The 14642-nt window shown below is 45.1% G+C and overlaps 2 gene segments (V, D, J or C); both read left to right on the top strand.

Moving 5' to 3' along the window:
- The first annotated feature begins 4955 nt into the window (after positions 1 to 4955).
- Positions 4956 to 5496, top strand: LOC119258607 (immunoglobulin kappa variable 3-11-like). The segment is given in 2 exon segments: positions 4956 to 5004; positions 5192 to 5496. Coding segments are annotated over 2 exon segments (354 nt in total).
- Positions 5497 to 9263: 3767 nt separating this feature from the next.
- Positions 9264 to 9814, top strand: LOC119258606 (immunoglobulin kappa variable 3-11-like). The segment is given in 2 exon segments: positions 9264 to 9312; positions 9501 to 9814. Coding segments are annotated over 2 exon segments (363 nt in total).
- Positions 9815 to 14642: the final 4828 nt, after the last annotated feature.

Below are 14642 nucleotides of genomic sequence, written 5' to 3'. Positions count from 1 at the left end.
GGGAGCTGAGTCTGGTGAGGTGGATGCCCCATGCAGAATGCGGAGGGAGGGGGGCATGGAGAAGGCAAGATCACCCAGCATTAGAAATCCTAACCCCTCCACCCCCTCACCCCGGCTCTCAGCACCACTCCCTGTCTTCAGGGAAATGGTGTCAGTACACTGGGGACTCTAGCCTGGTCCTGCTCGTCTGTGTGATGGTGGCTGTCCCTGCACCCATGTTGCCGGACCTAACTCAGTGTTTGTGTCTCTGTGGATTCCTACAAAGAATGAGGCAAATCATGGGCCCTCAGGAAAGGTCACTGATGAGCAAAGGAAGGGTGTGTCAGGAAGATCATTGCTGATCAACTCTTTACTCCAACCCTATCCAGTCATGTACCAAGGGAGATGTCCAGACATATTGGGGGACAAAGGAGAAATGTGGAAAAGGCATCTATTTGTTCAGGTCTGTACCCAACACCCTTATGTGAGCCTGGAATATAATGTGAGGGTGGCTGCTCAATTGTAGAGAAGGGGAGGCCTCTGGTCTCTGCAGCTGGGGGCCGGGTTTGCCCCACCCCCGCTGCTTTGCATCCCCCCAGGCTGCCCTGTGCTCAGAGCCCATATCAGTGCTGGGCAGGATCTGGGTAAGACCTGCCTCAGCCAGGACAAGGGGACCATGGAAGCCCCAGCACAGCTTCTCTGCTTCCTGCTGCTCTGGCTCCCAGGTGAGGGCACCTGAGATGGTTCTACTCCTCAGAGGACACTTTGGGTTGTGGATTCCTGGAACTAGGTTCTTTGTTCAGCAGAACAATAATGAGAGCTCAGTGTTGATCAGCCTTCCTGCTATGCTGGGGAGACAGTGGTGAAGACAGAGATTACAGGATGTCTTTTGTGTTTTGTTTACTATTTCAGGTACCACTGGAGAAATTGTGATGACACAGACTCCAGCCTCACTATCATTGTCTCCAGGAGAAACAGCCAGGATCACCTGCAAGGCCAGTCAGAGTGTTGGCAGCTACTTAAATGGGTACCAGCAGAAACCTGGACAGTCTCTCAAGCTCCTCATTTATTATATAAAAAACAGACCCAATGGCATCCCAGTGCGGTTCAGTGGCAGCAGGTCTGGGACAGACTTCACTCTCACCATCAGCGGCCTGGAGCCTGAAGATGCTGCCACTTACTACTGTCAGCGTGGTAATGGTTTACCCCCACAGTGATACAAGCCTAAACAAAAACCACCCAGGGAGCAGATGGGTGAGGCTGGGCAGCCCAGCTGCACTTCCTCATGCCCCATCAGCTGAGAATCTGTCTCAGAAGCACCAATGCTTTGAAGGTGACAGTAAAGTTTTTGTAACCTTGGCACCTCAATTCCCTCCCACTCGGCCCTAGCAACTCACACAGGACAGAACCTCTGTCCTGTGTCTGCCTCATGAGCCCCTGAGAAACTGTGGCTCCTCCTCTCATGATGAGTCTCATCATTGAATGACTCACAGGGCAGTCACAAAGGCATAATGTTTGGAGATGAATTTCTAGAAGAGATTATGAGGGCTTGATAGTAGATAGCCTGGTAGAGCCTCTGTTTCATTATTCAGAAGATTTCCGCTGAGAGACTAGCCTCTAGAACATACCACGATGTGCTCCCAACTGCCACTAGCAAGACTGGGCTCATAGCAAGCAACAACAAAAACAATATTGAGAATATTATAAACAAAAATCAGAAATTGCATGAAATATAATCACTTGGCAATCGGAGGAAAAAAAATAAATGTCTATGGTGCATCAGTTTACCTCAATGTGAAAATACCCGTTGCTCAAATTTGTTCTGAATTCATCAACATCATCATTGTCATTGCAAAATGATTGATACAAACATAAAGGAGCAGGCCCACTCCAGACTTATGAAGTGAGAATCTGCTCTTTAACAAGATGACAGGGGATTGATACCAGGGATCTACATCATTCAAAAGCTATATTTTCAAGAGGATGTTTGTTTCAGCTAAAAATATTGTCTTTGTCAATGAAGTCTTTTAGAAAATTTTTACTGAAGAAAATCAAAATCAACAAAAAACTATGAACCAGAGACACTTGTTGGGGGGTGGGGGGCGGGAGGGGAAGGATTGGGGTCAGAATGGGCGTTTGCAATTGTATGGGGGAATATAAAAATAAAATTTAATATTAAAAAAAAAAAAAAAAAAAGAAAATTTTTACTGAAAGTTGTTTTTTGAAATGACACAGCCAGAGTTACTTTTTTTTTACTTCTTTTTTTCTTCCTTTTTTTCCTCTTATTTTTTTTAAAGATTTATTTATGCAGACAAGAGCTGGGGTACAGGCCAGAGATGTGGAGGGTGAGAGGATTCACCAGAGACAGAGTGGGGAGCAGAACAGGCAGACTGGCTGAAATACACTGCTGAGGGGAGCAGAGGGCAAGACAGGAGAGGTCTGCCATGCCATGTGGGTAGCTCCCTGGCCAGGGATTGAACTCGTGCTGCAGTGACTGCAGATAGCTTCATGGTGCTGTGTCTTAACCCCTTGTACCACCAAGGAGGCCCCCAGAGTTACTTTTTGATTAACACAAAATTAAATAAGAAAACACTTTTTAAAAAAAACATTTATTTATTATTTATTTGTTTCTTTCTTTCTTTATTTGTTTATTTATTCATACAAGCACTGGGTATAGTCAGAAGCGCAGGAGGGTGAGAGAATTCACCAGAGCCAGAGCGGGGAGCAGAGCAGGCAGAAGGACCGAAGTACACTGCTGAGGGGAGCAGCAGGCGGCAGGAGAGGTCTGCGCACCATGTGGGACACTCCTGCAGTGGCCGGGGAGCAGCCGGGGATCAAACCGGCGCTGCAGAGGCTGCGGGCAGCTTCGCAACCGGTGCTCAACTGCTGCACCACCAGGGAGGCCCAGAAAACACTTTTTTGAGATAATAAAAGATTAAAAATATTTGTTATTGACACAATAAAAATACCTCAAAAATTAAATGAGTAAATGTTTTTTGAAACATGAGGAATGACCAAGATGAAAGTCAAAACTGTGTACATGCACTTGATTTCAACACTTACTATAAAACCACAATAATTAGTCAGCATGGTGTTGAAAAGTAATAGACAAGTCAGTGGATTGGAAAAAAGAACCCCAAGATACAGTCCAATGAACATCAGAGTCAACTGCTCTTTGATAAAGGAACAAAGGAAAAACAATGGAGCAAAGACAAGTTCTCAGCAAATGTTGCTGGAAAAACTGGGCATCCACATAGAAAAAGAACTAAAGGAAGGGACTTAAAGCAAAAGAAGAAGCAATAATTGTCATGACTCCAAAATGAAACCTGGGATTATTAATTCTACTCTCATTTACCCTCATATTCAATTATTCTAGTATTTGTTACTAAAAATTTTAGTCATTGCACACATTCATTCTTGATCCAGGAATTCATACATTTCCCCCTTTTACAAAACACTACCATAAAGAACATACTTCTTAGTGTGACATTGAAAATGACAGAGAAAAATTTGAAAACAATATGCTGGAGCAGGCCCCAAGTAAATGGTGGCAATTTTATTGATTTTAAGTTTTTGACTTAGTATTAAAGAAAAAGTGAACAGATGTAAAAAATTGAATGAGAATTAAATAACAAGAAGGGCAGCAATATAACATATGAATGACAAAGCCTTTCCTAGGAAAGCTTTTGATAATGGGCCTGGGAGGAAATGCAGTGGAAAAGTCTGCAGGGTCTTGAAGCTACACCTGAGGGCTTGAGCTCAGATCAACCAATTAGGCTTAAAGGATTTGTGACTGTGCTGGTGAAAGGCAGCACTGGTCCCTGCCTACAGATACAATGATCGTCCACATACATAAACGGAGTAGCTACAGTTATTTCCACAAACATGGAAACTGAGGCAAGGAGACTGATGAGAAGTGACTGACATGACACAGCCAGTAAGTGGATCTCCCAGATGATTAGATTTCGAAACCGGCCTTGTTAAACAGTCGAAGATGGCTGTGGGGGAAGGTCTCACCCTCAGTGTGTATATAGAGGTGACTTGTCATGTGGAGTTGCTTTTGCAAAGTGTTGCATTGCCATGGAGATCAAGGAAGGGGATGCAAAAGATGCTATCAGTCTTTGGGAAGCAGAAGTTTTAGAGGAATGAGCATTCGAGTCTGAGCATGTGACCCAAGGAGTCCTCAGTCCTTTGGAGAAAAGATTCTGGGTTCAACAGTCACCCCGACATGTGCACAATTCTGAGAAACACAAGGAAACCTCCAATTGGATTCCATCTCAATCAGGCCTGTGAAAGAAGTTTCTCAAATTTTTAAGAACAGGGAGCTGAGTCTGGTGAGGTGGATGCTCCATGCAGAATGCGGAGGGAGGGGGGCATGGAGAAGGCAAGATCACCCAGCATTAGAAATCCTAACCCCTCCACCCCCTCACCCCGGCTCTCAGCACCACTCCCTGTCTTCAGGGAAATGGTGTCAGTACACTGGGGACTCTAGCCTGGTCCTGCTCGTCTGTGTGATGGTGGCTGTCCCTGCACCCATGTTGCCGGACCTAACTCAGTGTTTGTGTCTCTGTGGATTCCTACAAAGAATGAGGCAAATCATGGGCCCTCAGGAAAGGTCACTGATGAGCAAAGGAAGGGTGTGTCAGGAAGATCATTGCTGATCAACTCTTTACTCCAACCCTATCCAGTCATGTACCAAGGGAGATGTCCAGACATATTGGGGGACAAAGGAGAAATGTGGAAAAGGCATCTATTTGTTCAGGTCTGTACCCAACACCCTTATGTGAGCCTGGAATATAATGAGAGGGTGGCTGCTCAAGTGTAGAGAAGGGGAAACCTCTGGTCTCTGCAGCTGGGGTTCGGGTTTGGCCCACCCCCACTGCTTTGCATGCCCCCCATGCTGCCCTGTGCTCAGAGCCCATATCAGTGCTGACAGGCTCTGGGCAAGACCTGCCTCAGCCAGGACACAGGGGACCATGGAAGCCCCAGCACAGCTTCTCTGCTTCCTGCTGCTCTGGCTCCCAGGTGAGGGCACCTGAGATGGTTCTATTCCTCAGAGGACACTTTGGGTTGTGGATCCCCATGACCTGGCTCTTTGCTCTGCAAGACAATAATGAGAGCTCAGTGTTGATCAGCCTTCCTGCTGTCTGGGGAGACAGTGGTGAAGACAGAGATTACAAGGGTGACTTTTGTGTTTTGTTTCCTATTTCAGGTACCACTGGAGAAATTGTGATGACACAGACTCCAGCCTCACTATCATTGTCTCCAGGAGAAACAGCCAGGATCACCTGCAAGGCCAGTCAGGGTGTTAACAACTACTTAGCCTGGTACCAGCAGAAACCTGGGCAGGCTCCCAAGCTCCTCATTTATTATACAAAAAACAGGCCCAATGGCATCCCAGCCCGGTTCAGTGGCAGCGGCTCTGGGACAGACTACACTTTCACCATTAGCGGCCTGGAGCCTGAAGATGCTGCCATTTATTACTGTCAGCATGCTTATGGTTTCCCCCCACAGTGATACAAGCCTAAACAAAAACCACCCAAGAGAGTAGATGGGTGTGGCTGGGCAGCCCAGCTGACTTCCTCATGCCCCATCAGCTGAGAACTTGTCTCAGAAGCACCATTGCTTTGAAGGTGACAGTAAAGTGTTTGTAGAAGGAGCAAGGAATCTCCATGGGACCTTAATTCCCTCCCACTCGGCCCTAGCAGCTCACACAGGATAGAACCTCTGTCCGGTGTCTGCCTCATGAGCCCTGAGAAACTGAGGCTCCTCCTCTCATGATTGAGTCTCATCATTGAATGACTCACAGGGCAGTCACAAAGGCATAATGTTTGGAGATGAATTTCTAGAAGAGATTATGAGGGCTTGATAGTAGATAGCCTGGTAGAGCCTCTGTTTCATTATTCAGAAGATTTCCGCTGAGAGACTAGCCTCTAGAACATACCACGATGTGCTCCCAACTGCCACTAGCAAGACTGGGCTCATAGCAAGCAACAACAAAACAATATTGAGAATATTATAAACAAAAAATCAGAAATTGCATGAAATAAAATCACTTGGCAATCGGAGAAAAAAAAATAAATGTCTATGGTGCATCAGTTTACCTCAATGTGAAAATACCCGTTGCTCAAAATTTGTTCTGAATTCATCAACATCATCATTGTCATTGCAAAATGATTGATACAAACATAAAGGAGCAGGCCCACTCTAGACTTATGAAGTGAGAATCTGCTTTTTAGCAAGATGAGAGGTGATTGATAACAGGTGATCTACATGATTCAAACCTATATTTTCAAGAGGATGTTTGTTTCAGCTAAAAATATTGTCTTTGTCAATGAAGTCTTTTAGAAAATTTTACTGAAAGTTGTTTGTTGAAATGACACAGCCAGAGTTATTTTTTTTTTACTTCTTTTTTCTTCCTTTTTTCCCTTTTATTTTTTTTTAAAACATTGATTTATTTATGCAGACAAGAGCTGGGGTACAGGCCAGAGATGTGGAGGGTGAGAGGATTTGATACAGTTAACAAGTTTGTCTTTCCCCCATTTTTTGCAATTCCCCTTATCTAGCATTAACAGGATTGATGACTTGTCTTTCCCATTTGTTGCAGCTTCCCCTCCCCTTGGGAAGAAAAAAAAAAAGCTGGTGCCCACCGGTTTCCCTGTAGACCCTTCCCCCTCGCCCTAAGGAAAACAAGTTGGTGATCACCCGTCTCTGTGCCTTGACACCTTCCCCTTCCCTTAAGATGAATGAGCTGACACCCATCCATCTCCCTGTTGAGCTGGCGCCCACTTGTCTCTGTGCGGACCCCTTCCCCCTCCCCTTCACGGATGCCTACCCATCTCCCCCTGTATAAATACTCCTGCCCACTGCCTAAGAGCAGGACGGTGGTTTTTCGGACATGAGTCTGCCTCCCTCCTCATTTGTCGACAAATAAAACCGCTTTCCTTTTCCTCAAACTTAGTTTCCTTTTATTGGCTGAGGGAAACTGAGGCCGGCGTTCGGTAACAGATTCACCAGAGACAGAGTGGGGAGCAGAACAGGCAGACTGACTGATATGCACTGCTGAGGGAAGCAGCGGGCGAGACAGGAGAGGTCTGCCATACTTTGTGGGTAGCTCCCTGGCCAGGGATTGAACTTGTACTGTAGTGACTGCAGATAGCTTCATGGTGCTGTGTCTTAACCCCTTGCACCACCAGGGAGGCCCCCAGAGTTACTTTTCGATTAACGCAAAATTAAATAAGAAAACACTTTTTTGAGATAATAAAACATTAAAAATATTTGTTAATGACACAATAAAAATACCTCAAAAATTAAATGAGTAAATGTTTTTTGAAACATGAGGAATGACCAAGATGAAAGTCAAAACTGTGTACACGCACTTGATTTCAACACTTACTATAAAACCACAATAATTAGTCAGCATGGTGTTGAAAAAGTAATAGACTAGTCAGTGGATTGCAAAAAAGAACCCCAAAATACAGTCCAATGAACATCAGAGTCAACTGCTCTTTGATAAAGCAACAAAGGAAAAACAATGGGGCAAAGACAAGCTCTCAGCAAATGTTGCTGGAAAAACTGGGCATCCACATAGAAAAAGAACTAAAGGAAGGAACTTAAAGCAAAATAAGAAACAATAATTGTCGTGACTCCAAATGAAACCTGGGATTATTAATTCTACTCTCATTTACCCTCATTTATTCAATTATTCTAGTATATGTCACTAAAAATTTTAGTCATTGCACACATTAATTCTTGATCCAGGAATTCATACGTTTTCCCCTTTTACAAAACACTACCATAAAGAACATACTTCTTAGTGTGACATTGAAAATGACAGAAAAATTTTGAAAACAATATGCTGGAGCAGGCCCCAAATAAATGGTGGTAATTTTTACTGATTTAAAAGTGAACAGATGTAAAACATTGAATAAGAATTAAATAACAAGAAGAGCAGCAATATAACATATGAATGACAAAGCCTTTCCTAGGAAAGCTTTTGATAATGGGCCTGGGAGGAAATGCAGTGGAAAAGTCTGCAGGGTCTTGAAGCTACATCGGAGAACTGAGCTCAGAAAACCAATTAGGCTTAAAGGATTTGTGACTGTGCTGGTGAAAGGCAGCACTGGTCCCTGCCTACAGATACAATGATCGTCCAACATACATAAACGATGTAGCTACAGTTATTTCCACAAACATGGAAACTGAGGCAAGGAGACTGATGAGAAGTGATTGACATCACACAGCCAGTAAGTGGCTCTCCCAGATGATTAGATTTCGAAACCAGCCAAATTAAACGGTCGATGATGGCTGTGGGGGAAGGTCTCACCCTCGGTGTGTATATAGAGGTGACTTGTCATGTGGAGTTGCTTTTGCAAAGTGTTGCATTGCCATGGAGATCAAGGAAGGGGATGCAAAAGATGCTATCAGTCTTTGGGAAGCAGAAGTTTTAGAGGAATGAGCATTCGAGTCTGAGCATGTGACCCAAGGAGTCCTCAGTCCTTTGGAGAAAAGATTCTGGGTTCAACAGTCACCCCGACATGTGCACAATTCTGAGAAACACAAGGAAACCTCCAATTGGATTCCATCTCAATCAGGCCTGTGAAAGAAGTTTCTCAAATTTTTAAGAACAGGGAGCTGAGTCTGGTGAGGTGGATGCCCCATGCAGAATGCGGAGGGAGGGGGGCATGGAGAAGGCAAGATCACCCAGCATTAGAAACCCTATCTCCTCCACCCCCTCACCCTGGCTATCAGCACCACTCCTTGTCTTCAGGGAAATGGTGTCAGTACCCTGGGGACTCTAGCCTGGTCCTGCTCATCTGTGCGATGGTGACTGTGCCTGCACCCATGTTGCCGAAACTAACTCAGTGTTTGTGTCTCTGTGGATTCCTACAAAGAATGAGGCAAATCATGGGCCCTCAGGAAAGGTCACTGATGAGCAAAGGAAGGGTGTGTCAGGAAGATCATTGCTGACCAACTCTTTACTCCAACCCTATCCAGTCATGTACCAAGGGAGATGTCCAGACGTATTGGGGGACAAAGGAGAAATGCAGAAAAGGCATCTATTTGTTCAGGTCTGTACCCAACACCCTTATGTGAGCCTGGAATATAATGTGAGGGTGGCTGCTCAATTGTAGAGAAGGGGAGGCCTCTGGTCTCTGCAGCTGGGGGCCGGGTTTGCCCCACCCCCGCTGCTTTGCATCCCCTCAGGCTGCCCTGTGCCCAGAGCCCTTATCAGTGCTGACAGGCTCTGGGCAAGACCTGCCTCAGCCAGGACACAGAGGACCATGGAAGCCCCAGCACAGCTTCTCTGCCTCCTGCTGCTCTGGTTCCCAGGTGGGGGCACCTGGGATGGTTCTGCTCCTCAGAGGACACTTTGGGTTGTGGATTCCCAGGACCTGGCTCTTTGCTCTGCAAGACAATAATGAGAGCTCAGTGTTGATCAGCCTTCCTGCTGTGCTGGGGAGACAGTGGTGAAGACAGAGATTATGAGGATGACTTCTGTGTTTTGTTTGCTATTTCAGGTACCACTGGAGAAATTGTGATGACACAGACTCCAGCCTCACTATCATTGTCTCCAGGAGAAACAGCCAGGATCACCTGCAAGGCCAGTCAGAGCGTTAGCAACTACTTAGCCTGGTACCAGCAGAAACCTGTACAGACTCCCAGGCTCCTCATCTATGGTGCAACTAACAGGCTCAATGACATCCCAGCCCGATTCAGTGGCAGCGGGTATGGGACAGACTTTACTCTCACCATCAGCAGCCTGGAGCCTGAAGATGCTGCCACTTACTACTGTCAGCAGGGTTCTAGTGGGTTCCACAGTGATTTGATGTGATACAAAAACCTCTGGGAGACCATCAGTGTTTATGTGGTGACAGCAGCAGCTTCCTTTATAAACAGATGCTATGGTGGCTACTTTCACAGCTGTGCCTCTATTTGAAAGTCTTAATGTTTTCAAGTGTAAAAACTTCTTTACTTGATTTGAACTCTGACTAGGGACTGTTTCTCAGATCTTGCTTATGGCCTCCCTAGAGGCTCATACAGAAGTTACTTAAATAGTGAAAGTGGGGTTTTAATTTTTAGCACATGAATTTGAGTGTAAATGAAAGCCATGCAAAATCTAAGGAGTGTGAGACAAAGGGAAGCAGATGGTAAAAATGGAGGACTCTTGTTGCCCCACCAAAAGTCAGAGTACAGCTGTCACAGAGATATAGGCTGCCTTACTGGGTAGGCCTCAGACCTTTCTGGTCTGTCCAGGAAGCCCAAGGGTCAGGATGCTGCTGCTCTCCCCTGCCTGGAGCACCTCACCAGGGCCCCCTCTGTCCTATGACTGCCTCCTTGAGCCCCTGGGACACGTGGCTCCTCCTCACCTGAATGTTCTTAAGGTGGGTCCATCATTGAACAAATCCACAGGCCAAGCACAGAGGTAGAAAGGAAGGGAGAAAAAAAGAAAGCATATAGAAACAGACTCTGTACCAGTCACCCAAATTAGCTCAAAATGGTATAAAGACCTTTATGTAAAATGCAACATGACTCTCAGACATTCAGGGTCTGGGAAGATGCTGTTCCTGGCCTCCATGGATAGAAGAGACACTGACTCTCTCTGTGCCTGACCCCTGGAGAAAGAAGAGAAGCCAAAGGGGTTCACGGATGCCTGTCTGTCCACAGCACCTCTGGCTTGCCTCTGACACTGCCTGCACAGAGCACCAAAGACCTGGAGCCTGTTGTCTCATAGCTCTTTCTTGTTAGTGTGGGTCAGCAACTCACAAAGAGCTGTATACCGGTATTTTCCAACACTGCCACCTCCTGGTGACTGGTACTGACCAGCAGCACAGCCAGTGCTGCCAGCATTGTTGACGAGTGACCAGCACTCTGTGCCAGGGCACCTCTGAGAGCAGCAACTGTTCCTGACTGTCGGGCACCACTGCCCACCCAGTACTGCTGCCTCCAGTACTTCCATCCGACCTAAAGATGGTGACTGCGGGCTGCTTTGGATCATCTCAGCACCCAGGCTGAGCGCCTCCAGTTGTGATCTCCCTGTGGCAGTGATTTTTTTTCACCCCTTTGAATTCAGAAGGTAGCACAGGCATCTTAAAACAGCTGGCACAACAGAAGTTGCAGGTTGAATAGCATAAGTGTCCAGATGCCTGCCAAGTCCTAGAGGAGAAGAACTGGTGATAATTCATTTTGATTCTAAGTGTTTGGCTAAGTATAAGAGAAAAAAAGTGAAAAGATATAAAAAGTTGAATAAGAATTAAATACATTCAGGATATCAATAGAACATGTGAATGACATCATTGCCTCTGTAGTGTGACTTGGAAGGTGAAATTCATTTCACACCAACTCTACAGAAGTGAATAAAAAGTTCAAAAGTCCTCTTGGATGCCAGATGAACCAGAACTTAGGAACTTTACATGGAGACTGTGTCACTAGTGCTGGAGAACCTTGGCTGGACAGATATATGTTAGCATCGCCCCCCTACTGGAGAGATGGTCAAAATGATGACAGGGTCAGCTCATTGGGAAAGTCGGAGTCCAACATAAAAAGTAAGCAAGCATCATCCACGTTGCTGCAAACTGCATGAGTTTATCTCTTTCGATTGCTGAGCAATATTCCATTGTGTATATGTACCACATCTTCTTGATCCAGTCATCTATTTTTGGGCATTTGGGTTGTTTCCATAGCTTAGCTATTGTAAATAGTTCTGCGATAAACATAGTGGCGCAGGTGCCCTTTGGAACTAATGTTTCTGTGTAATTTGGGTAAATAGCTAGGAGTGGAAGGGATCATGCCCAGCGAAATAAGCCAGAAAGAAAAAGAAAAATACTGATGGTCTCACTCACAGCAGGAATTTAGTAAACCTAAATAAGTGGCCAGGAAAAAGACTAACCATAATAAAGAAAAAATCAAAATCAACAAGCAACTATAAACCAAAGACATACTACGGGGGCGGGAGGGAGGGGGGGAGGGGTGCGGGGAGAGGAAGGATTAGTGTCAAAATAAGGGGGCTGCAATTGTATGGGGAATGTAGCCAAAATGAAAATGCATACATTGTGCAAAAACGAAAAATGATGTAAGAATTATAGAAAATAAAATATTAAAAAAAGACAGATCAGCAGTTGAATAATCCTTGTAGATAGAAGAATAGATTTTAAAATCCTTTATTTATTGTAATAGATACATTTGCAATCAAAAAAAAAAAAAAGCGAACAATCCTCAAAGGCAACTGCGGGGCCTTCCTGGTGGCGCAGGCGGTTAAGTGCAGTGCTATGAAGCTATCCGCAGCCTCTGCAATGCCGGTTCCATCCCCACGCGGAGCAACCCACATGGCGTGGCAGACCTCTTCTGTCTCGCCTGCTGCTCCCCTCAGCAGTGTATTTCAGTCAGTCTGTTTTGTTCCCCTCTGTCTCTCACACTCTCACACATCTGGCTGGTACCCTGGTTCTTGTACAAATAAATAAATCTTTAAAAAAAAAAAAAAGGCAACTGCGAGTGTGCTTGAGAGAAGAGATGCTCACAGGATCTTCAAGAAGCAGGTTCAGTTGTCCATGCGCCCCGGCATCTTTCATTCCTTCAGGCCATAGGGAGCTCATGAATGACCATATACACTTGCCTTCCCTCATGTACACATTTAATTTCCTGTCCTTTTGTTAGAAGGGTCCAGTTGACTTGGAGCACCTCTGATGAGGCTCAAATGTGTATTGTCTTTTCTAAGAACAAAGACAAAGAATCCACTTGATATAGAAAAGATCAAACCTGCTTCATACTGGGACAGCTTTTTTTTTTATAGAGGCATGTTTTATTTATTTATTTATTCATTTGTTTTGTTTATACATGCACTGGGTACAGTCAAAAGCGCGGGAGGGTGAGAGAATTCACCAGAGCCAGAGCGGGGAGCAGAGCAGGCAGAAGGACCGAGGTACACTGCTGAGGGGGGCAGCGGGCGGCAGGAGGGGTCTGCGCGCCATGTGGGGCCCTCCTCCGGTGGCCGGGGAGCAGCCGGGAATCGAACCGGCGCCGCGGAGGCTGCGGGCAGCTTCGCAACCCCCAGCGCTCTACCGCTGCGCCACCGGGGAGGCCCCTTATACTGGGACAGCTTTTAATGCTTAAACTGCTGTGTATGAAACATAAAGTTTAGATTTTTTTTAAAGATTTATTTATTTTTGCATACAGGAACTGGCGTACAGGTTGATTGGTTCAAAAAATAACATAGAATGTGGGGCTTAAACCATAGACTGTTAATCCTAATAGTTTTGGAGATTTCAAGTCCAAGATCAAGGTGCCAGCCATCAAGTGTCCGCTGTGCGCCCTATTCCTGGCTCCCAGACAGCGGCCTTCTCACCATATCCCCACATGGCCAGCAGAGACGATTTTATTCTCTTTCTTTCTTTAAGATGCTAATCCCACCATGGAGGCTTCATCCTCATGAGCTCATCTAAACCTAAAACTGCTTTCCTAAGAACATAGCTCCTAGAACCACCCCTCTGAGAGTTAGGTTTTCAATGTATGAATTTTGGGGTGACATAAACATGCATTCATAACATAAAGTAGTCATTGAAAATTGTAATAATTATATCTAACAATTATTTGTTATTAAGCTTTGGTTATTGGTCTGTGCGCTTAGTATTACTTCTTAAAATATTTATAGGAAATTACATGATAGGATTTAAAATGTTCCCTGACTTAGGGTTGAAGAATTTATACACAGAGAGGAGCATTAACTTTCCTAAGGCTCATATGTTGTCTGTGGTTGGAGCACTTTGAATGTGGTATTTAATTCAGAGGCTGATGCTTTCCATGAAAAGCATAGCTGGTAGCAGAGAGAGATGGAGCAAGTCACATTCCCATTAAGCACAAGATGAGTGACCTCACACTTTGTATTGTAAATTTCACAGTAGCAGGAGCATTTCTCTGAATTGTGCACTGACACTGTGCACTGACACTTTTTTCCTGGAGGTTGCTCATCACCCACTATCTTACCCAAACCTGGCTCTCCACCTTCACATTCCTGTTGGGATATCTCTTCAGCCAACTTGACTCCCAACCCAGCCATTGAGAACTGTGATCTCTTAGGAACATCCATACACTGAATACAAAGGTTTCAGACTTACACATAATCACTTAGTCTTAAAACCTTAGCTTCTGATGGGAATAGTTTAGGTTAAGGAACATGAAGGCAAAAGCAATGATTTAAGGAGCGCAGGGAACATGGGTATGGGGAAAGACACAGAAAGAAAGTTAATGAACCAATCAGAGTGAAAAAAGATCCCTGCCTCTAATGGTCTAATTGGAAATGGTGGGAAGAGCATTCAGACACGGAGGACAGACACATAGCTGGAGAGGACAGGTGAGTGGGGCAGACACTCAGTGACAGACTCGTCCTTACCAAGCATGTCACCCACAGGCTAATTTGTTTTGTCCCTTGCTCTGATGGGTCATTGCATCTTTGACTAATAGAAGTGATGATTTACTACACTAAGGACTTTAAATCTTCAACCAAAACAGAAGCTTCTTTAGCCATAATAAGGTAATAGGTATCAAATGCAAGGGCCGGTAAAGTTTTCTTGCAAGTCCTAGGACTGTTCTATGCCTGGCAGATCCCATCTTAGGGAAATGGAGAGAGAAAAACACCCTGAAACCTGGGCACAACTGAAGAATCCTGA

This window comes from Talpa occidentalis, unplaced genomic scaffold, assembly GCF_014898055.3.
Source record: "Talpa occidentalis isolate TD23 unplaced genomic scaffold, MPIMG_talOcc4v2.1 talOcc4.5, whole genome shotgun sequence".
Classification (NCBI taxonomy): domain Eukaryota; kingdom Metazoa; phylum Chordata; class Mammalia; order Eulipotyphla; family Talpidae; genus Talpa; species Talpa occidentalis.
This window is presented reverse-complemented; position numbering and strand designations above follow the sequence as displayed.